We start from the raw sequence: 25,042 nt of genomic DNA on the forward strand, positions 1-25,042 counted from the left end.
TGTATCTCAGTACTGTGGGTTCAAACCAGGGATTTTCATAGAAGAACTCCCATTTCTAGAGTACTTATCTCTGAAGAGCTCAAAGTACTTTGGAGATATTCTATTATTTCTGCATACCTTTTTAAATGTCCTCTACACAGAGATAGCCCTTCACATTAACTATTACATTTTATTTTCTCTTAAAGAATTTGTATTTACATTTCACTTTCAGCCACTTATACTTTTCACATCCCAACAGATATCCACCAAGAGGTTCATACAAAGAACCAAAAGAAAAAAAGTCTCTGTAAGAGAGGACTCACTCACTCACAGGTTTTGGCACACTCTGCTGTAGGCAATATCTTTTTCTACAGGTAGACAAATGGATCAAAGCTACCTTCAGTATGGCCAGCAAATTTGGTCAAGGGCCTAAAACAATCTTGAAAAATCAGAAGCTTTTTCTCCAACGTATCCCAAAAGGCACACAGTAGTGAAATGGACATTTATTAACTCAAAAGGCTTATTTTGACACACTAAATCTGAGAAATCTCTTTCCTGTTCTCTAGCCAGGCAAAGCTCTAGCACAGCACATATGATGAGAGGGCATGAACTGCTTTCTGGCCATTACAGTGTACTAAAAGCTGTTAAATGTAGCAATTTTCCTATCAAGCCAAAACAAAAAAATGTCATTTGTTTCTGAAATAGTTGAACAAAGGAAGTACATTCCTATGGAGAAGGCTCTTGGTAGAACAATGATGATACTCTAAAAGAGATCCACCTTCCTGGAGAAACAGAAATACAATTAAATCACCTGCAAGAGACCAGAAGGCTTAATTTTTGGCCTAAAGAGGCGAAGTCATTTTCTAGTAACCAGCCTCCCAAGCTTCTGGCCACCACTGGTTAGTAGAAGCAGAGGCATGTTTGAGCAACACCATTTTTTCTTTCTTTCTTGTCATCTCTCTCTGTTAAGTTAACATACTCCTTTTTAGGGGCCCACTCTATCTCATGGAATCCACTGCTCTCAGCCACAGAAACCTCTTTGGATCAACAAAGTCTTACTTTTCAGTGAGTGGCAGCTACTCCCCAATAGCATCATTTGATAGAGAAATGGACTGACCCTCTGATTTCAATGTAGAGGGGACTCTAAGTAAGGAAATCCCCTCCATGACTGCAGGTCAGCATGCTCTTGGCAACTTCTGGTCAGAAAGTGAGTCTGAGAGATTAAGTGCCTTGAGATGATACTTGAGCCCAGGTTCTTCTGGTTTCAAATCTAGTTCTCTACCCACTCTATCCTGACTACTATTTCATTAGTAAATAACTTCTTCCATGTGTTAATGTGGTGTGATTGCATCAGTGTGGGCAATTCTTCTACCAAAGTAGATTTCAATCCCTCTATGACTTAGTCCTTCTTCTCTGAGAGTTGATGTAACTGAAAAACTTTCTTATCCTCTGACCAACCTAGGGATGAGCCCGAGTTGAGCTGAGCTGAACTGGAGAGACTAGTCCTTGGGAAGTAAACAGAGTCTATTTCTGGGACTCACTTGAATCCTTTCCAGAACTGTAATGCCTGCCCAAGTTCACACTCTGATTCCACGGCCTTCTAGAGCCTTGGTTATCTGCATTCCATGATGAGGGATCAGCATAGGTCTGGTAACACTTCACTACATTATCAGGTCCTTGGCAGGCATAATCACATTTAATATGGGGGGGGAGGGGGAAAGGGTGGTCTTTAAGGCCAAAAGGCCTTCCACAACCACTGGAAGCAATTCTTAAATGGGGAAATAGGCTGAGAAGTAGAGGGAAAATATTTTGGGAAAAGTGAGATACTAAAATGCTACTTTGGCTCCAATTCTACCTACTATGAATTCTCTGGCGGTAGTAGACAAGGGCAAATACACCGTTTGCTCAACTACCAATGTAGTTCTACCTATGGAATACTTTGTGGTGGTGGTTCAGTTTTTTGGGTTTTTTTTGCTTTGTTTTGTTTTTTGGTGAGGTAATCAGCATTAAGTGACTTGCCCAGGGTCACATAGCTAGTATGTGTCAAGTGTCTGAGGTCACATTTGAACTCATGTACTGCTGACTCCAAGGCCAATGCTCTATTTACTGTGCAACCTAGCTGCCCCACTATTGTTCAGTTGTTTCAGTCACGTCTGACTCTTTGTGACTCCATTTGGGGTTTTCTTGGCAAAGATACTGGAGTTGTTTGCCATTTCCTCCTCTGGCTCGTTTTACAGATGAGGAACTGAAACAAACAAGGTTAAGTGACTTGCCCAGGGTCACACAGCTAGCAAGTATCTGAGGCCAGATTTGGAGGAGGGAAGATGAATCCTGACTTCAGGCCCTGCACTCTATTCACTGCACCACCTAGCTAGGGAATGCTATGCTTAACTAATCTGATGCCCTGAGCATCAGAAGGCTGATAAAGGAAAGTTAATAAATGCTCTCCAGTGAAATACTTCGGGTACTCCCTCATGGAGATTTTCTTAATTGACATAACACAATTTGGAGAAAGCCAAAGGATGTACACAGTTTTATTTCCTAAGCAGAAAAAAAAAATATTGCCACTTAATTGGAATTCCAATCTTCTAATTAGACCTAACAGGGCAACCTTATCTTATGCATATTCATTTAGCACAATAACTAATAGTTACTTTATATAGAGCTATATAATTTACAATTTGAATGACACTAAGGTAAGAATTAGATACTATATAAAAAACCATTTTCAAGCATTTTCTTAATTACTTTTTCTTATCTCTTTATCATAGGCACAGGCTGTGGTTCTAGGCCCATCTTCTATCTGTTGCTTTCAGAGCTTTCTGATGGAATAAAAACCAAGTGAAATTGTGGCTACTCTTTTAATTTCATAGAAAATGTGGCAAACCCCTACATCAAATCCTATAAGTTACACCCATTTTTCTATATTTAGTGGTAAGGTACAATGGTAAAGTTTGACTTGGGAGAACAAAACATTGGGGCAGCTAGGTGGCATAGTGGATAGAGCACCGGCCCTGGATTTAGGAGGACCTGAGTTCAAATCCAACCTCAGACACTTAACACTTACTAGCTGTGTGACTCTGGGCAAGTCACTTAACCCCAATTGCCTTACCAAAAAAAAAAAAGGAGAACAAAACATTTAGGATGATTGCCAAATCAGCACCCAGGACACTTTCTGGTTCATGCTATACATGGAGAAAAAGAATGTGTTTTTTTTTTTTAACCTTTTGATTTAAAATTGCTTTCACTGCATTCTCTACTTCACGATGATCAGTTGGGTTGACGGTCCAGACATGTGGTCGCCCAATGAAAACTTCAGCATAAGGATGCTGAGAAGTTAGCTGAAAAAGAAGACAAAAGAAAACACATTATCGCCCTGCACCAGATATTTCTTTTCTGTGCCAAACACTGTTTCTTCTGACTTTTATGGCACTGAGTTGTACTGAAACAAGTAACAGAACACTTTCTATTAAAACAAAAACAAAAACAAAAACAGGCAAACAAACCAACCTCCATTCACATCCGACCCTCTTCTCCCCTTCCCCCCTCCTTCCCCATCTCCTAACTGGTTTTCAGCTTTCTAAACACCCATAGGTCGATAACAATAAAACAGGGATGACTTCAAGGTTAAGAACAAATTATGAATCCTATTTGGAGACAGGAAAAGGCATGTCACTTCCAGGGTGAGATGGAAGATATAACAGTACCCCCCTCCCCGACAAAAAAGATGAAAATAAAAGCCTGCCACACACCGTCCATCACTGAACATCACTTGTATCAGCCAATGTCTACTAAACAGCAGCTGAGACAGTCAAGTAGCCACAGAAGGGAGGCTTGCAATAAAAATCAAAGTTTTAATGTTATAAAAAGATTAGTGATGGTAAAAAGTAGAGAAAAGAGAAAAAATACATCAGGAAGACACCCCCCCTCCCCTCCGGTTTATGGACTGGTCTGGAGAATGAAGCTTTTCTAGTTAGTAAACACTGACAATACGATAAGTACTGTAAGGGACCTAGGGAATATACAGTTGTAGTGACCTTTAGGTATTCACAACTTAATTTGGTGACTTAGGAGACTAAGTTGAAAGATTTCTCATTAGGAACCCTTTTTAGCCTATAAAAATGCTTGACAATAGGTATATTTGCCTAGCCAACTTGTCTTTACATTTAAGATTTCTATGCTTCTAGGCAGAACCCGTTTTGTCTATATGATACTTTTAAAAATCATACATAAATATTGGTTGAAAGAATTACATTCCCTTATGTCTGCCATGTCTTCCACTCTCCATTTCCTACCATACTAAGGACTTGCACCACCCTTATTTGAGCCAAGGGAACAAGCATAAGACATTGGCCCCTACCATTAACTTTTTATTAATACTAGGCCTATTGTCTCCATAGCCTCCTGCCACAGTCTATACCTATGTGTCCCTCTCCTCTTTCCAAAATCTGCTCAGGGTTAACCTCCTCCAAGAAGCCTTCCCTAACTAAATCCATCTAGCTCCTAGTCACTCCAGTAACATAGAACACTCTTGCATCTTCCTGTAATGATTATTTTGTTCCTATCCTATGGACAGGCAGAAGATCTACTTCTGTCCACTTTCTAAGCCCTCCAACCAGACTGAAAGAAAGCTCCATGAAGACAAAACAAACCCATGGATTATTTAATTTCTCTGTCTCTTTCAGTGCCCAGTGCAATGTTCTACATTACTCTAGTAAGCAGTTAAATATTTGAAATCATGAAGAAGAGGGAAAAACTTCTTTTGATCTTTCAAGGCTGAGTGATCTTTTCCTCCTCTGAATCCCTTGGTACTTTCTTTGTACTTTTTAAAAACGCTATTTATTTTGATTTATTTATTTTGGTGAGGCAATTGGGGTTAAGTGACTTGCCCAGGGTCACACAGCTAGTAAGTGTCAAGTATCTGAGGCCAGATTTGAACTCTGTTCCTCCTGAATCCAGGGTCAGTGCTTTATCCACTGCGCCACCTAGCTGCCCCCTTTGTACCTTTTAAAATGGCTTAACCTTTTCTTTGTTGTTTGATGAACAACAATGCCCTCTATAATCAGGCTCCCATTCACCTTTTGGAACTTATTTCATATTTTGTCCCTTCGACTAATCTATGCTCTAGAAAAACTGGTCTACCAGTTCTCCAGATCTGACAAGCCAGCATCAGTCTCTGTACCTTTACATGGGGTTGTCCCCCATGCCTGTGATACATTCCTTTCTTACATTATTCTGTCTTATAATTCCTAGCTTCTTTCAAGTGCCCTCTTAGCTTTTCTTGATTCCCCCTTAGTTAAGGCTCTGTTCCTCCAGAAATTACTTTGCATTTACTTATCTATATACATGTTGGATTTCTGCAAGGTATACTGCTTGTGGGCAGAGATTATTGTCTTTGAATTCCCAGTACCTAAATGGCTTACACAAAGCAAATGTTTACTGAGTTGAATTAGCCTTTTAAATAATTTCTTTAAATTGGATACCTTAAATTTTATGATCACCAGAGCTAACTCTCTGATGTCTATCCTCAAAAGTCAATTTACATATGGCACAAGATAATTATTTGTTTTGAAGTTAAAGGAACAAACTGCTCCAATTTCCAAGAGCACCTGCCTTTTGGAATTAGGTAAAGTTACCATAAATGTGCCTATTTGGCATGCTAAATACTTATCAGCCTGTTCAGTTTTTTTATGTCTTCTTTTATGTCGCATGTATTTCTAAATAAACACCTCTCTTTCCCCTATCTAACAATCATTTCTTGTAAAATATTAAAAAAAATAAAAACAGTTCAGCAAAACTGATCAACAGATGGACTGTGTCACAGTAAATACAACATTCCATCCCCATAGTATTTCATCTCTTCAGTGAAAGAAAGGAGATGCATTTTCTAATTTTCTCTAGCACCAAATTTGGTCATCATAATTATACAACATTCAGTTTAAATTATTATTTCAATGTACATTTTTTGTAGCCACTGTGGATACTTCCCCCCCACCCCCAGCTCTGTTTATTTCACTCTGTACCAGTTCATAAAACTCTCCTAATGTTTTTCTGAATTCCTCATATTTGTTATTCCTTCCAGCACAATAACACCACTATGGACCACAATTTGCTTAGCCATTCTCAATTAATAGACTATCTAATTCTTTGTTATCATAAAAAGCAAACTTATGAATATTTTCTACACACATATATAAATGTGTACACACACACACACACACACACACACACACACACACACTTTATGCCTTTGATATACTTGGGGAATATCTATGTCTAGAGTGGACATTTTGAGGCACTTTTTTGGGACATAATTTGAAATATTTTTCCTGAATGGATCAATTTACAGCTTCAACATCATTGTATCAGCATTCTTGTCTTCCCACAATTCCCCCCAAATTGATGATTTCCTGCTTTAATCATTATTACTAACTTTTATAATGTGAGGTCAAATCTCAGAGGTGTTTTAATTTGCATTTCTCTTGTTATTAGTGATTTGGAGTGATCTTTCATGTTTGTTTGTTTTTTTGGAATTCATTTTTTGAGAAATAGTTTCCATATAGTTTAACCACTTAACTATTGGGAAATGACTCTTGGTCTTACAGATTTGTTTCAATTCCCTATGTATCTTGAATATCCAATCATTATCAGAGATATTTCTTGCAGAGATTTTCCCTGAATTGACACTTCTCCTTCTCGTCCTAGCTGCACCAATTTTGTTTATACAAACTTTTAAAATTATGTGTTTTTGAAATTGCCTATTTTTGTTATTCCTTCTTTCCTTTGTTTGGTTAAGAATTCTCCCCTTAATCAGGTTTTTTTTTTTTTTTGTTTTGTTTTTGTTTTAGTGAGGCAATTGGGGTTAAGTGACTTGCCCAGGGTCACACAGCTAGTAAGTGTTAAGTGTCTGAGGCCAGATTTGAACTCAGGTACTCCTGACTCCAGGGCCAGCATTCTATCCACTGCGCCATCTAGCTGCCCCTTAATCAGGTTTTTAAAGATGTCTTCTTATTTACACAGTTGTTCCAAGGCACTTTGAAAATAAAAGATGTCCTACCATAATAATTTTTATTCATTTATATTTATTGAGGGTTATTTAATTTTATGAGGCAGACATTTTGTGATTCATTATTCCCTTTATGTTATGTTCTTCCAAGTTAATTTATTTAGAAATGTTTCATCTGAGCTACTTGATAGTATATCAATCAGTAAATTTAGTAGGGTATAGTTTATAAAAGTAATGAAAATCTTATTAAATATGAGGCATTACTTCTGGGATGCTATTATGTCTCTAAGGCAAGGACATGTAAGGCCAGAGACTTTCTCATGGTTTATAAAGCAGCTAAATAATCAACAAGGATTTGCTCATATGTCACCCAATATAAAGATAAAATTCTAACATATAATGTTAAGAATATAATTTAAATCAACAGTTTTACTTGAGATTAAAACATTCTTTTTTCTCCCTTTAACAAGAAGGGTTGTTTTTAAAAAATTCTATAGCAAAAACAAGGCATAACTAAAACTTATATTCAGAAATCCTGACATTTTTTTCCCTCTTTAAATGAAAGCAAAGAAAGGACATATATGCAATTTATATAAAAAAGAAACTGCTGTCTCGGCTCTACTTAAGATTTGTGTGGGCATAGAAAGATAGCTTTGTAATTATGTGTAATTTGGTTTTAAAATTTCCATTTTATAGAGAAAAAATATTCTTAAGCATATGTGACCTTCAGAAATCTGCAGAAATGGTTGTTTTACAATAAAATTCTTCATATAATATGGGTATAACACAGATTCCCAAGTCTAAAAGTGGGGAACCAGGCTTTCCAGGATGGATCAATTCCAGCTAGTATGGCTTAAATCAGGTTATAGAATCTTGATACAATAATCTATGCCCACCTAAATGTTTAATTAATGGTATTTCATGCAGTTGTTAGACCTCACTTAATCTTTCTGCATTTTTTGTATTATATCCTAATCTGTCTCCTTTTCTAAACATTATGACCTTATTATGGTCCCCACCTTCCATCCAGGCTTTGGATAATTATCTTGTAAGCATGGAACTTGCAAACCTCATAGAATTTAGAATTGGAAAGAATCTTAGTGCTGATATCATTTAACCCCTTCATTTTACAGATAAGGAAATTAAGGCATAGGCCTAAAGTTACACAGGAAGTAAGCAGGAGATCCATCATTTGACTCTAAAAGGATTAAATAGTCTATAGTGGTTGAATAGTCCATTCTCCAATACAATGACATGCCTCTAAATACACTTAGCTAAAGCACCTGTTTTTATATTTTGGTTAATAATTTATCTGTCTTTTGTCCTCTATCACACTTTATGTTCCCAGCAACTGTTATTCAATAAGTGTCCTTAAAAGTGTGTGTGTGTGTGTGTGTGTGTGTGTGTGTGTGTGTGTGTGTTCGGTGGGGAATAAGGGGAGGGTGGGGTGGCACAATAAATACTTGTTGACTGACAAACATTAATATTCTCAATCTATATTCTGCTGGGTCTCAGTTGCTTAGGGAGAATGAGGTCAGTGAAGTCAGGGTGGTGAGGTCATTTGCTGAACAATGAGTAGAAAGAACAACAAGCTTACATTTAGGCCAGAGCTTCATTTTAGGTCTTCTTGAGTCCACTGAAGGGACAGAATGAAATGAATGCTTTTAAGAGCAGCTCAATGCTTATTCTAATGCTACAATGAAGAATGGAAAACCAAGATGACCTCAAGGAAAATCAAACTACTGCCCTCTGATGACTGTTGCAAAAAAATGAAGAGATTTTTCTTGAGAAGTACACATTGTACCTAGCCTGTATTTGCAGATTGTATCATGTCTAACCTCAGAAGATACTATTTTCCTTTAACCTTTTTAATTTTCCTTTAATAAAAATAAAGCATTTATATAGCACTTTATGGTTTGCAAAGCACAGTAATAGATATTTCTCTCACTTAATCCTCACAACCACAATGTTTGGTAGGTGCCTTAATTATCCTCATACTATAGATGAAGCCATAAAGTAAAGCAAAAGTTAAGTGACTTGCCCAGGGTCACAAAGCTGGTAAGTATCTGAAGCTGCATTAGAATTTAGGTCTTCCTGACTCTAGGTCCATTACTCTATCCACTGTGACATCTAAATGATTTTTTTTAATACACTACCACCATGATTTTAAAAAACAAAACCCAAAACAATATAAGTACTGTACTGAGTAAAAAATTTCATTAAAATCTTTGAAAATTTATTTTAATAAAGTTTATAAAATGAAATTTATTTTAATAAAAGTAGTTAGGTCCTTTTAGGGCCTGAAATCCTCAGTTGCAAGAAAGTAGTGTGTGTGTATGTATGTGTGTATGTACATATATGTGTGTGTGTATACACAGACACACAGAATACATATAAAAAGCATAAACAGAAGTAAATAAAAAGTAGATAAATGGTGGTTCGAGAGTGAGATTGTCAGGAAAGACTTCTGTAGAAGGTGATGCTTGACCTGTATCTTGAAGTACAGGAGGAATTCTATGAGGCAGAGGTGAGGAGAGACATTTCTCGCATAGGGGAAAGACATTGCAAACCCACAGAGACATGAAGTAGAATGTCGTGTGTGAGGAACATAGAGAGGCCATTTTGACTGGATCATGGAATATGGAGGTGGGGGAAATTAATACTAAATGAAGCTAGAAAAAGAGGTTGTGGCAAGGTTGTGAAGAAGGGCTTTAAAAGCTAAATAGAGGGGGAAGCTAAGTGGCACAGTGGATAAAGCACCGGCCCTGGATTCAGGAGGTCCTGAGTTCAAATCCAGCCGCAGACACTTGCCACTTACTAGCTGTGTGACCCTGGGCAAGTCACCTAACCCTCACTGCCCTAAAAAAAAAAAGCACTAAATAGAGAAGTTTATATTTGGTTCTACAGGAAGTAGGAAACCACTGGAGTTTATTGAGTAGAAGAGTCATGTGGTCAGATCAGCCCTTGAGGACTCATGGGAGTTCCCCCAACAAAATGTCTTAGGTTCTCTTCTCCCTCTATAGTATTTCACTTAATGCTGACCATGTTACTCCGTAACTTGAAAAACATACATGATTCCCTATTACCTCCAGGATTAAATATAAACTCTTCTTTGACTTTTAAAGTCCTTCACAACCCAGCCCAAGATGTTCAATAGGCAGTTGAAGATGCAAGACTAGACCCAGACCTTAGAAGAGAGGTTAGGGCTCTATTGACTTTCTTTTTAAGTATACAATAAATTCAACATGGAACTTTCAAAGCTATCTTCCTTGATTGTGATTTACCATTAAGGATCCTGAAAATTATATATCATTGTGTTTGTTTGTTTGGTGTGTGTGTTTTGTTTCTCTGTTTGTTTTGTCCAGCAAAATGCTGGAAACAAAATGGGTACTTGTTATATGGAGGAATGGCTAAACAAATCATGGTATATGCATGTAATGGAATTATGTTTGTGCTTTAAGAAATCATGAATATAATAGGATCAGAGAAACAGAGAAGACTCATATCAACTAATGCAGAGAGAAGTAAGCAGAAAAAAGGAAAAAATGCACACAATGAGAACAATATAAAGGACAAGAAATGAACTCAAGAAACTGAACAGTAACTGAATGACCATATGTGTACTTTTTTCAGTAGAGGTGTAGAGGATTATGGGTGTGGAATGTTTTACATACTCTCAGATGCAATGAATTCACTGGTTAGTTTTGTTTTGAACTGATTTTTAATAATTTATTAGCATGAGAAGGGTCACAGAGGGGAGGCATATAGGACTGTGGTGTCAAATAAAAAAGCATTGAAAAGGCTTTACTTCTACTTGTGAAAGGCCTTGCTGAGTTGCCACCTGTACTGTTCTGAAGCCCTCACACTAACAGCACCTCTCTCTTCTCAAATGCTTTTGAGCACTGGTAGACTTATTGGAATATAGCCTCCCAAGGTTACTGTTTTGAAGGGAGAACATTCATTTCTAATTGACTTGTTAAAACATATCAATCACATTACTTTATAGTCATTTCTCATAGATCTCACCATCCTGTTAGACTTCCTCCTTGAAGGCAAGAAATATACTTTGGTTTGTTTTGAGTTTTTTTTGTACAGTTTAACATGCCTAACTTAATGCTTTGCACATAGCATGTGGTCAAGAAATGTTTGCTATTTAATTTCATTTACTTCTCATTCCCTGCTCAGAGAAGTCTAGTATAATCAGGAAGGCTAAAGATAACATTCCTTAATGTACTAGGCTAGAGTCATACTTTTTTGGTTACTACTTTGATAGATGCTTACCTCTCTCAGGGTTGGTTTGCCTATAAAAAAGTCCGTGTTTTTGCTGCTTTTTGGTGGGTTAAATTTGACATTCAGGAATGCACATCCATTAGCGATAGCCTCAAGGGGAGCTGGACCCTCGTATGGGAACCCCAGTCCGACAAACAACTGCAAAACAATGACAACAACAACAACAACAAAACAGCATACAATTCAGGATTATTTTCCTTCACTTTAAATTCATGATCACTACTTAAATTTCTCAACATATAAGATGCTGCAGTTCTGAAAGACATCCACATATATCTTATGTGAGAGGTAGGGGAAAGGTGTCTGCTCCCAACAAACTCTGCAAAAATACAACTTTGAAGCTTTCTAGAAATGTAACTAAGGAAGGTGTGCTATATTCTTCTTCCTATCATGGAAGGAGTGAGCTTGGCAAGAGGGAAGAGGAGGTCCTAACGTCCAACAATAATCTTTCTGTAATGGGCCAGAGAACATGACTAAGAAAACGCTTGGTAAATTAAGCAGGCGGTTTCTTCATTGAATGGATGGAACAACAGAGCCTTTCAGTGCTACTGGGGGTTGGGGGATGCCACAGAAGGTCACTTGGTAGCTTGATTACATTTCGAATGACAGTATTCTAACACATGATGGCCGACTGGAAGACACGGGTTTTTAGAATGGTTACATCACTGGACACCAACAGATCTCTACTTTTTTTTCCCCTTAAAGGAAGGCTGGTAGGAAAAGGAAGGCATTATTCTTTGCAAAATCAGTAAAGCTGCCAGTACCCACCCCTGAAGCAAAGTTCGGAGTTTTTCCTTCTGAAGACAGTAGATGGCAGCAGAATGACAGCCTGTAGACCTCAGCAGAGCTAAGAGAGGGACAATGAGGGGTCAACTTGGCATTGTTTTCCCCAGTCCAAAATGAAATAGGATTTAATTGGCATAAACCAATCCTACTGTCTAACATGTCTCCTTAGGAATTTAAGTTCCCAGATGGTGAGGGCTTACCCTCTGGAGAGTTTGGTAGTATAATAAGTATAGTGTGAAGTGTGTTCAAACAATAAATATTAAGTATGCTATCAGCAAATCCATTGTGTTGTCTTCATAGGCAAATCAACTTAAGACAGATCACATTCCACTGAGGATCATTTACTTTTGTAGTAACTGTGGAGAATGCCAAGAGCCTAACCTCTCATTTTCCTGGCTCTCAGAGCTAAGGAAGCTGAATTAGAACTATGTTTATGAATTAAATTCCTTCTCCTCCCCCCACTCACCTCTGCTTCTACAGTTGGTTTGATGGGGAAGTAACTTAGAATAGATTAATTAGAAGGTTCTAAGCAATAACTGTTTTCTCCCCTCTTCTCTCCCTACCCCCTCACCCCACCCCAGTACCTAGGGATCTGGAATGCCTTAAATCCTCAGTCAAATTCCAGAGGTGGACTTTAAAGTGATTTTGCCCCATCTGAATAAAGGGTAGAATTTAGTTGAGGAAAGAAACAAAATTTCAAGTTAAGTTTTCAGAAATGATGGCTAGTCTATAACTAGCCATAAATGTAATGTGCTTTTTTCCTGAAGGAAGGGGATACCTAACATTGCTTTATGGGGAGACACTATTCCTTTTCCCAAAGATCCTGGAATCACTGAGATAGAAGTAGATGGTTATCTTACTGGGGATACTGAGAGCATGAGAAAATAAACACTTAATAGTCTCTGAGCAGGGAGGGGTAAGTTTCACATCGTATCCAGCTATATACCCAGGGGGGGTTGCCATCTGCCTGCTTTCACTCATCTGTACCTCTCCACCTGGACTAATGTTTTTCACATTAGATCTCTATGTATGAATTTTCCAGAATCCAGGTCCCAGGCCCTGGTGAAGGTCATTTAATCATATGTGAAATTCTCACCTTTAGGGTCCAACCCAGCTAATTATGTCAGTTCTATCTTTGCATCTCTCATCCAGTCCTTCCTCTTCACTTCCACTGTACTCAGCCTACTTTGAGCCTTCATCTCTTCTTACCTAGACTATTAATAGCCTCCTAACTGGAGTTTCTACTTTCTCTCTATCTGTTCTCAAAGTCATCCTCTGTAATACTCCGTAAGTGATCTTCCTAATGCTCTGTAATGATCATGTCAGTCCTCTACTCAAAATTTTTACTGGCCCCTCATTGCCTACCAAATACAGTATAAACTCCTGATCTTGACAGTAAAGGCCCCTCATTATATCCTGCACCTATCAACATTTCCATTTTGATCTGCTCTCAACCTTTCTCTTTTGATCCAAACCCTTCACATGTCCCCCTGCTTCAGTACAGCTGGATTAGGGAGGCAATATGTTGTGGAACAAAGAAGTCCCAAGGGACCAAGATGGTGCAGGGGAGACTGTCCTTGATATAGCTTCTCAGTAAATATGGCAGGAAGGAAGGAAGGAAGGAAGGAAGGAAGGAAGGAAGGAAGGAAGGAAGGAAGGAAGGAAGGAAGGAAGGAAGGAAGGAAGGAAGGAAGGAAGGAAGGAAGGAAGGAAGGAAGGAAGGAAGGAAGGAAGGAAGGAAGGAAGGAAGGAAGGAAGGAAGGAAGGAAGGAGGGAAGGAGGGAAGGAAGGGAGGAGAGGAAAGGAAGGAGAGGAAAGGAAGGAGAGGAAAGGAGGAAAAACTTGATTTAGAGTGAGAGGGCCTGAGTTCAAATGTACTTTTGCCACCTACTACATGACCTTGGAAAACTTACAACCATTTTGAGCCTTAGTTCCCTTCCCTGAAGGATGAGGGATTTCTGCTTGCTGACTTCCAAAGTTCCTTCTGGCTCAGATATATCATCATTATTCCATAACCGATCCTTGCCCTAAACCCTGGTGGCTATTGTTTCTTTGCTTAAAGCATTGCCCCACACCTGGAATAATGTCCTGTCTATCACTTCCAATCTTCCCCCTCTCTTCTTTCAAGGTCCTAATCAAGGGTCATGTCCTTCACAAGGCTACCTTGACTGCCTCTGGTGAATAGGATTTTAGCCTCCTCAAATTTCTCATAGCACTTATCTCATTCTTCCTTGTAAACTTGCTGCTCCTACCTTTGGGGAAAGGCTAGTGTGGTATCTTTGTATCCCTGGCATCTAATACAGAGTTTTGCATATCTTAAGTGCTTAGTAAATGTTATAACACATACAGCTTTAAGATCTAAGATTGGATTCTCCCTCTACGGGTTAGCCACATCTTAGCAACTTAGCAGTCTTCCATTAGGAGTGGGAGTATATTCACAAGAAAAGGCTATACCTGCAGAAAAAAAAAAGGATTCAATGAAATACCAAATATTGGTAAGGAGAAGGGAAAATGATTTGTTCCTAGCCCAATTTAAAGCCCTGGAGCTAGCCAAGGTTCTTATTCTTGATAGCTTTGGATGTCTGTTACTTGCCTCTATATCCTGGGGAAGGATTTCCACTTTTTGGACAGATTTTGATAGTAGAAAGTCGGATTTGTTAAGCCAGAGGAATCAGGATTATAGAGTAAGAAAGGCCCTTACATATTAAATCCAATGGCCTATTTCTAGTCCACTTTCTGGATCTTTCTATCAAATCCGACTGCCCCTTTTGTTTTTTCTCCTATTGTTCCCACATGTTCTCTATCGACTCCTTCCATCTCTTGCATGTGGGTTCCCACCCAAGGATCTATTTTAAGCCTTACTCCTCTCTCTCAGTATTTTGTCTGCCTTGAAGATCTGAATTGAATTATCATCTTTATAAAACAATCATATCTGTAACCCAATCCTTTCCCTGACCTCTTGAGTTCTGTACTTCTCACTGGCTATTGTACTTTTACCTCTGTCTCACCAGCACATCAAATTCAGTATGTCTAAAAATTTACCCAACTAACCTCAAAAACCTTTTTATCCCCCTAACATCTTGTGCATGTGTGTGTGTGTGTGTGTGTGTGTGTGTGTGTGTGTGTGTGTGTATTATCAATATACATTTAACTAGGCTCCAAAACACAGAGTCCTTCTTGACTCTTCCTCTATAGATAACAAACATCTGTTAATTCTGCCTCCATTATTGTTTATATCCATTGTGTCCTCTCTGATCATATTGCTAACAACCATCTACAAGTCACATTTAGGGGTGTGCTGAATGCAGCTTACATGGGCCCTTGAGAGCCAGTTGTTAAAGTATCGGTATAAGCATTAATACTTCAGAAATCTCCGTGCTAAAAATCAAATCTTGATTTATGTTCTGATTGTCTAGACTTAAGTGATGGAGAAAATGTTAATAATGAAGATGAAAAGTTTGCTGTTCATTCCTCTTTGGGGTTATTTTTTGGAGATATGGTTATTAAACATTTATGATCCTATCTCTAGGTCATACTCCACCTGAATGATGGTAGTAGCCCTCTAACTGATTTCCTTGCTTCTTGTCTCTTCCCTCCCCAACCCATCTGTTAAAGTTACAAAAATTAAATTAATGGCCATATGTCACTCCCCTGTTCAAAAACTTTTAGTGGATTTTTGAATATAAAATCTGTAGCCTGGCATCCAGGGCCCTACCCAATGCTTTCTCATTACCCATCCAACCTTATTACTCCCTTCATGCATAATATCTTTGAATCCTGATCTCATTCTCTACTTTTCTGCCTCTGGCTCCCTAATCTCATCCAATCTATTCTTCCCCAATTCCCCAGTGGAAAGTGTAATATTCCTCTTCCATGTTTTTTATGTAGACCATCCCCCATGACTAGAAAGCACCTTCTCATCACCTCCAAAAAATCCTTCTGTCAAAATTCTACTCTTCCTTTAATGTCTAGCTCAGAAGTCACTTCCTCTATAAATCGGGCCCTGATCATGGTCCCAACCTCAATCCCATTTGAAAATTATGTCTCCTTCCTAAACGTTTTAGGGAGTACTCTGATAACACCTTAAAAGACTTTCCCCTTTGCCCTATTCACTTTCTACCTTGTATCACACCTTTTTGTGTGCATGTTTAACCTCCCCCAGGCCCCATCACTTCCTTGAAAGCAAGGGATGCGTGATTTCCCCCTCTCCCATTTTTGAATCCTAAGCATCTAGTACATTGTCTCTCACAAAGTATGTGCTTTTAAAAATGTTTACTGTTATTGTTGTTTAGATCTGTGAGATTCTTGGGAATAGAGATTGATAGAGGATTCAGACCATGTCCCCAAAGGTTTGAAGCAGAGATATAGGGTTTTCACTGCTTCATAACCTCTGTAAATAAGGGCATGTGTTGAAACCTTCATTGCAAATTACATGGCACTGAATTGCAAATAAGAATTCTGGAGAAAAACAGATAAGACATACGATGCTTGACTATTAAATAGAATGTTTTTTTAAAATTAGCTCCCATGACCAACCAATTTGAACCCATTAATTAAAAGTATTTGGGGCTGTGCTTAATGGACTTGAATGTGACCTAGGTTTAATTATATCTGAATACATCTGAATTGGTACTATCTTCTTTGATGAGTGTCAGTTGTGAAGTCCCTACAAAATACATATTTTCGGTGACTCACAGAAACCATGGCAATTTAAAGCAAAGCTTAAACAACAGCACACGACTTCTCAACAATTTTTCTCATGGTGCTAATTAAGGTTACAGGAAATGAACTACTTGGAAAAATCAAAACAAGAGTTTTAAGTTGTTCCTCCCAGTATGTCTCCCTGAATATGCCCTATTATTTGTGACATTAATAATGGAGTAGTCAGGCCCACTGATGTCAAAGAACACGTGTAAGCACCACTGAACCATAGAATGGTAGAGGAAGAAGGGGGACAAAGATTATTTAGTCCACCCCTGCTCCCATTTTACAGATGAAGAAAGAGAAGCTCAGAGAGGTTATATTTAAAGTCATATAGCTAGTTAATGAAAGAATATAGACTAAGACCCCAGGTTTCCTAATTTTCAGTCCAGTATCTTTCTTACTATGTCACGATAGGTTGTTAACACAGAAAATCAGAAAAACCAGAAAGGACTTTTTCTTTAGAGATTCTCTCTAAATCAAGTCCTGAATTTTATAGTTTGGGGAAGCAAACCCCAGAGAAGCACAAGGACTTGCCAAAGTTCACACAGTGAGTTAATTTCAGGATATTAAGTGGCACCTGGGTTATGCAATTAGTGAACCCCAAAGAGTATTTCTTAAGCCTTCACATGCATTTGGCTTTTGTCACATGCTTATAATCTGACCATGCACAACCAAAGTCCCCTAACTGCCTGTCTACTTGTGTATTTCCTCATCATCCTTAATATGCAGCCAAGTTACAAAAATGCAAGTATGCACTAAAGTGCAGGGGCCGCTGAGCTTCACTATTCAGCTAAAAACTGAGCATATTTTATTTATGCTATCTCTACCCTTCAGAGGTCTGGAATCTAATGAGGATATTCCAGATGATGAAACATCTCTATGGCTGCTCGCCCCAACTCTGTCAATATGCATTTCTAAACAGAGGGCTTACATGCTATAAAATTCAATTTTCCAACCAAACCTAAGCAGTAAAAAACAGATGAAGTACCATCCGCTGTGTTCATGGCACGTTATTGGGACCCTGCTGCATGAGAACAAACATTTTAGAAAAATTACTCAGGTTTGGACTCTTCCTAAGTGATGAGAGAAATGGAACTGATGAGAGTTATGGTTTGGCTGTTTTTTTTTTTTAATGGCATAGACAATGTTTGGACTCTTAAATAGAAGTCAAGATGATTTTTAAAGAGCCTGCAGGGTTAGTTAGTTAAGAAATCATTCATGGGGCAGCTAGATGGCAGGGGCAGCTAGATGGCACAGTGGATAGAGCACCGGCCCTGGAATCAGGAGTACCTGAGTTCAAATCCGGCCTCAGACACTTAACACTTAACTAGCTGTGTGACCCTGGGCAAGTCACTTAACCCCAATTGCCTCACTAAAAAAAAAAAAAAAAAAAAAAAAAAGAAAAAGAAATCATTCATGATGTGGGAGAGGAAAATGGAAGGGAGTGGCCTGGGTAAGTCAAACCAGCAGAAAACCCTGCAAAAAGCTGGCATTTGCTTTGGTATATACTGTATGAATTGTCTGGAAGAAAAAAAATGTTTATTTTCCTCATTCTGACCTGCTCAGTCAAGTATTATAATTAGCTTCATCTTTCTGAGCACACAACAACTAAGTCAAGAAGGAAGGTGGCTCTGGCAAGAAGGGACATTCCAAGTATAGGAAATACCATGAGTAGGGAGGCTGGCAAACATACTGGCACTCACTCAGTGAGGAGTGGGTTTTCAACCATTTGCACAAGCTGCCAAGATAAACAGGTAAGGGCTTCATTCCATGAATGCATCCTGACTCATTCATTGTTTATTTCTAACTGGAAATATAGAATATGTGGGTATTGTGATTTCAAGATAAGTTTTAGTCAATTCCTTTAAGCTCCTGGGTTTTTTTGTTGTTGTTGTTTTGGTTTTTTTGAGATTGGGCCTCTCTCCCTCAAATTAACATCTGTTAAGGACTAAAATTCTAGCTAAACTGTCTAAAATATCTAATGAGTGGTCGCCAATAAATTATAAGCTTTAGCAAGAGTTAGACTTTTAAGCATTTATTAAGGAGAATAAGAATTTGGTAAAGAGAGAGAAAGGCCTAGATTCCTATCTATTAAAGGGAGAGCACATTTCTAGCTCCGCTCTCCACCAGAGTCCAAAGGAAAGACCCGAGACAGAGCGCTAGTCTCTTCCTTCTTCCTCCCACTATACAACGTCACTTCCTGATGCTAAAGAAAAGACTCCTGGTCTTGCCCTCAAAGACCTTTGTTTCATGGGCGGAGCTCTTCTACAGTAAGTCTCCAGCAGGTGGCGTCATTCCAATCGTTACACATCTTTAAGAAGGTTTCATTGCAATGTATGATTGACATTGTAATGATTGAGTGTGCCAGGAGTTAGGCTTTTAGTACACTGCATTTTAGGAAGGACACAAGCTTTTTCAAAGCCATAACAGTTCAAATGGGTGAGGGATTATACGTTTGCCCTCTGGTCAAAGAATAGACAATCAAGGCACAGTCTAGGGCCAGATCCCTCTTCTTGTGATTACGTACAATTTTTCAGTTCTTTATATGAAATGCTAGATCTCTCTCCTGCTATACATACAAGGGAGGTGGGGAGAGTGTGGGATAAGGAGAATATTCTTCTTAAATGTTCCTTACAATGTGGGTTTGTGATTTCTTTCATACCTTATAGCATGAACTTCCTCCTACTTCAAAGTTCCAGGAGGAAGGTGAATAACTAAAAGATGGCCTGCACGTGGTACAGAGAATGTGTGAACTGAGAGGCTCTTGACATCAAGTCTAAAGTCCAGGTTCTTAGTCATAATGCTACGAAGAAATCACATGTTCCTGGCAGGTCTTACTTCCTTTGCTTCAATATGCTGACACTCGTTTCAGAGTGAGGAAAGCACTCAACAAACTGCAAAGCACCATATAAATGTGAGTTGTTACTCACTTTTACCTACAAGAGGTATCTATAAAAACTTTTGTGTAAATAGATAATAGGGCATCCTCCTGGGCTAGCACCAGGAACAAACCATGTGAAGTGGGTGTATAAAACTAATTCACTGTCTAGGGTGCACGTGATCTGAGTCACAGAATATTGCATTCAGGAGACTTCAGGGATCATCCACATTAGCCACTAGACTCATTTGACAAAGGAGGAATATGAGGCCCCAAGGTTGCAAAGTGGGCAATGAGAGCCTCCCTGACTCCTGATTCTCTTTTCCTTAGGTACCCCACACTGAAAGGAGGGGTGGCAATAATTAAAAGTGCTGCTGGACAGCTGGAACATTTCACCTCCAAAACGTTCCTTTAGATTGTAATGTTGGTGAAGAGCAAGAAGGTTCCAAATAAGCTAGAAAGACAAAAGGCTTGATTTTGCATCATTAATGCTTAAAACCTGCTAAAGTCACTGCCAAACCACAGATCCTTTACCAGAGATCAGTCCACTGGGGTAGGCCAAACTTGTACTAAGCAGTCTAGATTCTCTTTGAAAAATCACCCCCACACTTCAGTCACTTGAAATCCCCAGGATGAAAACAAAGCAGCAAGCCTTGCACGGTAGAGTCACTAATTTGAGAAGTGGGGACAAGGAGGAGAGCAAAGTGGCCAAATTAAAATCCAGGAAAACAAAATCCAGAGACTACAATAAAACTACAATAAAAACAATAAAACACTCATTATTTTCCTCTATTTCTTTCCATGTGCTCAGGAAGTACTGGTAATCATTAATAGGTCGTATCCTATAGAGTGAAAAAACTTTTCAATGAGCACAGGCAAAAAGTTGGGTGTCTGCCTTTTGAGTTCCAAGAGGATCCAGAGAACTCCTCATCAAGTGGAACTCCCATGGCCTGAAAAAGCCAATGTCCTTCCTAAAGTTTCTATATACTAAGAGCCTCACACAGAAGTGTCAATCATTGCAATACTAATCATTCATTAAAAGGAAATCTGCTAACTATAGCTATCTGAATAGGAAAGGGCCAAGTCTAAGAAAACAGGGAACTGAAAGGAACCAGATAAAATTGTCCTTGAGATTGAATGCTCACATATTCAAAATTTCTGGTTAGAAATAGAAGATTACTGAATCACTACGCACTTGTCCAGTGAGATCTTATGTTGGGCAAGTGGGTGAAGAACCTGCTCCTGGATGACACGTTTGCCTCCCTTCATGCTCATGCTTCTTCTTGTACCCAGTTTGTTCCTTCCTTCCCCTACTGTATCTCTACTTTTTGAATTAGGACTCATCCTCTAAAGCCTGGCTCAAATGGCGCTTCCTCCATAAAGGTTTCCTTGATTTCTTGGTGTAAAATGATCTTTCCTTCCACAGGCCTAGTACTTACCTATCACTTCCTCATATCCCTACCATATTTTATTCTGCAGTAGAACCACTGCCTTGCTATTGTATACATACTACAGAAATGCAGAGTATTACACCATATTGCATATTTGTGAGTATGATATAGCAGCGCCGTTGCCAGATTAATCCTTCAATGAATAAACACAAAATGCCTACTTTGTACCATTCACTGTGCTAGGTGTTAGGGATAGAAATACAATAAATGAAACAATCCTTTTTCACAGAGAACCACCATTTTAGTGGAAAAGACAACAAGTACATAGATAAGTAGATACAGAATAAATATAGACCAATATAGAATAAATTGCATAATGTAAGGGACCAAGTCTTAATTATGTTTGCTTTTCCTTCAGGCCAAATCAGAGTGCCTTGCACAAAGTAGATACTGATTAAATGGCTTTTGGATTGATGCCACCATGACCATGCTCTCTCATGGATCCAATTTGATGATGAAGAGTTGTTAAAGGCATTAAAAGCAGGATTTCTTATCCTGGGGTGTGTGTGCATACACATGTGTATGTGCACTTATATGTATGTACATATATACATATACACATGTGTATGAACACATATGTATTTCCATGTAATCCGTTTCCTTTGTAAGCCTATGTATTTTAATTTATACTTTTAAAGACATTATTCTGAGAAGGGATCAGTAGGTTTCACCAGATTGACAAAAGGGTCCATGACAAAAAAACAAAAACAAAAACAAAAAAAATGGTTAAAAATTGCTGAACTAAGGGGCAGCTAGGTGGCACAGTGGAAAAAGCACCGTCCTGGATTCAGGAGGACATGAATTCAAATCCGGCCTCAGACACCTGACACTTACTAGTTGTGTGACCTTGGGCAAGTCACTTAACCCTCATTACTATGCAAACCCCCCCCCCAATACAAAAAAAAAACCACACAAAAAACTGCTGAACTAGGGGCAGACTTCTGAGAAGCAATTAAATCATCAAAATCCATTTCTCTGTGTCCTTCAGAATCACCAAGCATCCCAACCTTTCTGGTTCAGATTTAATATATCACTAAAGACCTTTTGTCCTCACTTGCTTCCTACAGTCTGATAGTGGTAACAATGCGCCCTTTGGCTAATGGAGTTCAGAGTACAGATTTCTGCTGAACGGAAGGTTCAGAAATGCAGAAAGATGGTTCATCATGAAAAATAATGAATCAGAAGCTGATTAAGCATCAATCATTTCTATATGGCTCTAAACCTCTTGAGGAGCAGTGGATTCACTTCCTTTTGAAATAATGAGGAGCTGAAGAGAGTGGGGAATTCCATTCATTGCAGTAGCATTTGCTTCCCTGCATCTCCAGTTCTCCACCTCTAATGTGGATCAGAATAAATTGCTTTTAAATTGCCTGGAGACACAGAGGAAGGAGTTATGGGCAGAATGGGTTGTAGATGCAAAGCTCCACTGGTCTTTAGTGTCATTATTTCAAAACTCAAGATTCATTCATTTCAGCTATTGCTGGCATCATGTGCAAAAAATCACCTCAACCATACACTGGCTGATTACCTTCACAGAGACTAAGTGACTCAGCCATAATTCCACTCAGAGTATTTGAACATAGTCTACTAAGATTAAGAAGCAATACATAACTGGAATAGTCCTATAAACCAAAGGCTCTTGGCTTCCTAGAACGAATACTACCTACTTCTCATGGTCCAGCTCCGATGGCCACATCTCTGTGTCAAGGCTGACCTGGCACCAATACTTCTATCTCTCCTGGTATCTCTGTTGTCCTCTCTTGGGCTTTGGATGGTCTCTTTCTGCCCATTCCCCATAAAGTGACAGAAAATAGATCGCAGAGGTGGTGGGTGAATATTCTTTTTAAATGTGCAAGGCTGAATAAGACATTCATGAAGTTAATAGAGGTGTGAACGACAGTAATGACACACCACTGAACAACTACACTGCCAAATGTTATTTTAAAGGGGGATGAGATTTTTCTAACATGCCATGTAGGGAAAAAATAGTAAAGCAAAGCAAATGGCAAAAATAGCATTGCCACAAAAGGGCAGGGACTTTTTGTTCATCCAACAGATTTTAGCTCAGGACAGATTGTACCCTTTTCAGTACTGGGGTACCTGCTGGAAGTAAGTGGCAAAAATGACATTGCAGGATTTCTCTGGGGTTTGCAGACTATTTGAATATTTGCCTGACTGAAGAATAATTTCCTAGGGCAAAGAAGTGGTAATGAGAACAACTTTCAGAATATAATGTGTCCTCATCCAAGGACCTAAAGAACTCATCAGCCTTTATCTACAGGGGGAAATTATCTCCATTTCACAGATGAAAAAACTGAAGCATGAGTAGAAAGACAATAACAACAACATCACTACAAAGGGCATGGAACCAGAATAATTGGGTCCAAGTTCTGACTTTCCCACTTATCATATTACTTGGGCAAATCACTTCTCTATGAGCCTTAGTTTCCTCATATGGATACAAAAAGGGGAATAATTCAGGGGGAATTCAACCCCTCTTCTCAATTTGAGCATCTCTCCCTCTAGAATATGGACATGTGCACTGACACCTTGTTAAGAAGAATGCCCATCTAGTTAAGTGACACAGTGGACAAATCATCACCCCTGGACCCAGGGGGATCCCAGCCAAAACCTGGCCTCAGACACAAGACAGTCATCTTTAGGGTTAAATTGAGGGGTGAAGGGAATTCACTGGGGGAGGGGGAAGGGCAGAAGTGAAATCCTACATGAAAGTAACAGGAAAAGGCTTATGGAGTGGGGGAAGAGATGGGAGAGGAGCAGGGCAGTAAATGAATTTTACACTCATCAGAAAAGGCTCAAAGATCTTAAACTGCCTAGAGCTGCCTCAAGGAGGGACTAAGAGACACACCCAACTGGGTGGAGTAATCTATTTAATCTGGGCAGTAAATGAGCCTAACACTCATTAAAATTGGCTCAAAGACTTCAATCTCATTTGAATTGGCTCAAGGATGGACTAATGTACACACTCAATTGGGTAGAGTAATCTCTATAAACCTGCAGGAAAATAGGAGGGGAAGGGCATAAAGAGAGAGGGGCAAAAGAAGGAAGGGCAGAGTGGGGGAGGTGACAGACAGAAGCAAATCCCTTTTGAAGAGTGATAGGATGAAAGAAGATGGATAATAGAATAAATATCATGGGGAAGGGAATAGGATGGAAGGGAAACAGTTAACAATAGTAATCATGAAAAAGAGAAAAGGGGGAAAAATTGTACAAAAAATATTTATAATAACTCTTGGTGGAGGCTAAGAATTGAGAATCAAGGGAATGTCCATCAATTGAGGAATGATGGAAAAAGCTGTGTTATATGATTGTAGTGGAATGGTCTTGTGCTACAGAAAATGACAAACAGGATGATCCCAGAAAAACCTTGAAAGACTAATGAACATTGATGTATGGTGAAGTGAGCAGAGCTGAGAGGACACTGTGCCTAGTGACAGCAGTATTGTTCAATGAGTAATTGTGAATGACTTAGCTACTCTCAGCAGTACAATGATCCAAGACAATCCCAAGGAACTAATGAGGAAGCATACTATGCACCGCTATAGAAAGAACTGATAAAAAGAACACTTGTGGATTGTACATATATAACCTGATTGTGATCTTGCGGAGGGGGGAGGAAAGGAAGGGAGGGAGGGAGGGAGGGAGAAAAATTTGGAACTCTAAATCTTATGAAAATGAATGTTGAAAAGTACCCTTACATATAAATGGAAAATAAAATAAATGTTTGTTGAGGAAAAAAAAAAAAGAAGAAGAAAAAGAATGCCCAGAACTAGGTGGTGCAGTGGATAAAGCACTGGCCCTGGATTTAGGAGGACATGAGTTCAAAGTTGGCCTCAGACACCTGACACTTACTAGATGTGTGACCCTGGGCAAGTCACTTAACCCTCACTGCCCCCACAAAAATAAATAAATAAATAAATAAAAAGA

At 38.9% G+C, this 25,042-nt stretch overlaps 1 protein-coding gene across 2 annotated transcripts in view; it reads right to left on the bottom strand.

Annotated features, from left to right (window-relative positions):
* The window catches only part of MGAT5 (alpha-1,6-mannosylglycoprotein 6-beta-N-acetylglucosaminyltransferase), a 399,298-nt gene that overhangs the window by 31,489 nt on the left and 342,767 nt on the right, over nucleotides 1-25,042 (bottom strand). For both annotated transcript variants that reach the window (XM_043993188.1, XM_043993187.1), the window contains 2 exons: nucleotides 11,267-11,413; nucleotides 3,204-3,320 (listed from right to left, as the gene is read on the bottom strand). In XM_043993188.1, coding sequence (XP_043849123.1) covers nucleotides 3,204-3,320; nucleotides 11,267-11,413 — 264 coding nt within the window. The remainder of the gene's footprint in view (nucleotides 1-3,203; nucleotides 3,321-11,266; nucleotides 11,414-25,042) is intronic.

The sequence above is a fragment of the Dromiciops gliroides genome, chromosome 3, assembly GCF_019393635.1.
Source record: "Dromiciops gliroides isolate mDroGli1 chromosome 3, mDroGli1.pri, whole genome shotgun sequence".
Lineage (NCBI taxonomy): Eukaryota > Metazoa > Chordata > Mammalia > Microbiotheria > Microbiotheriidae > Dromiciops > Dromiciops gliroides.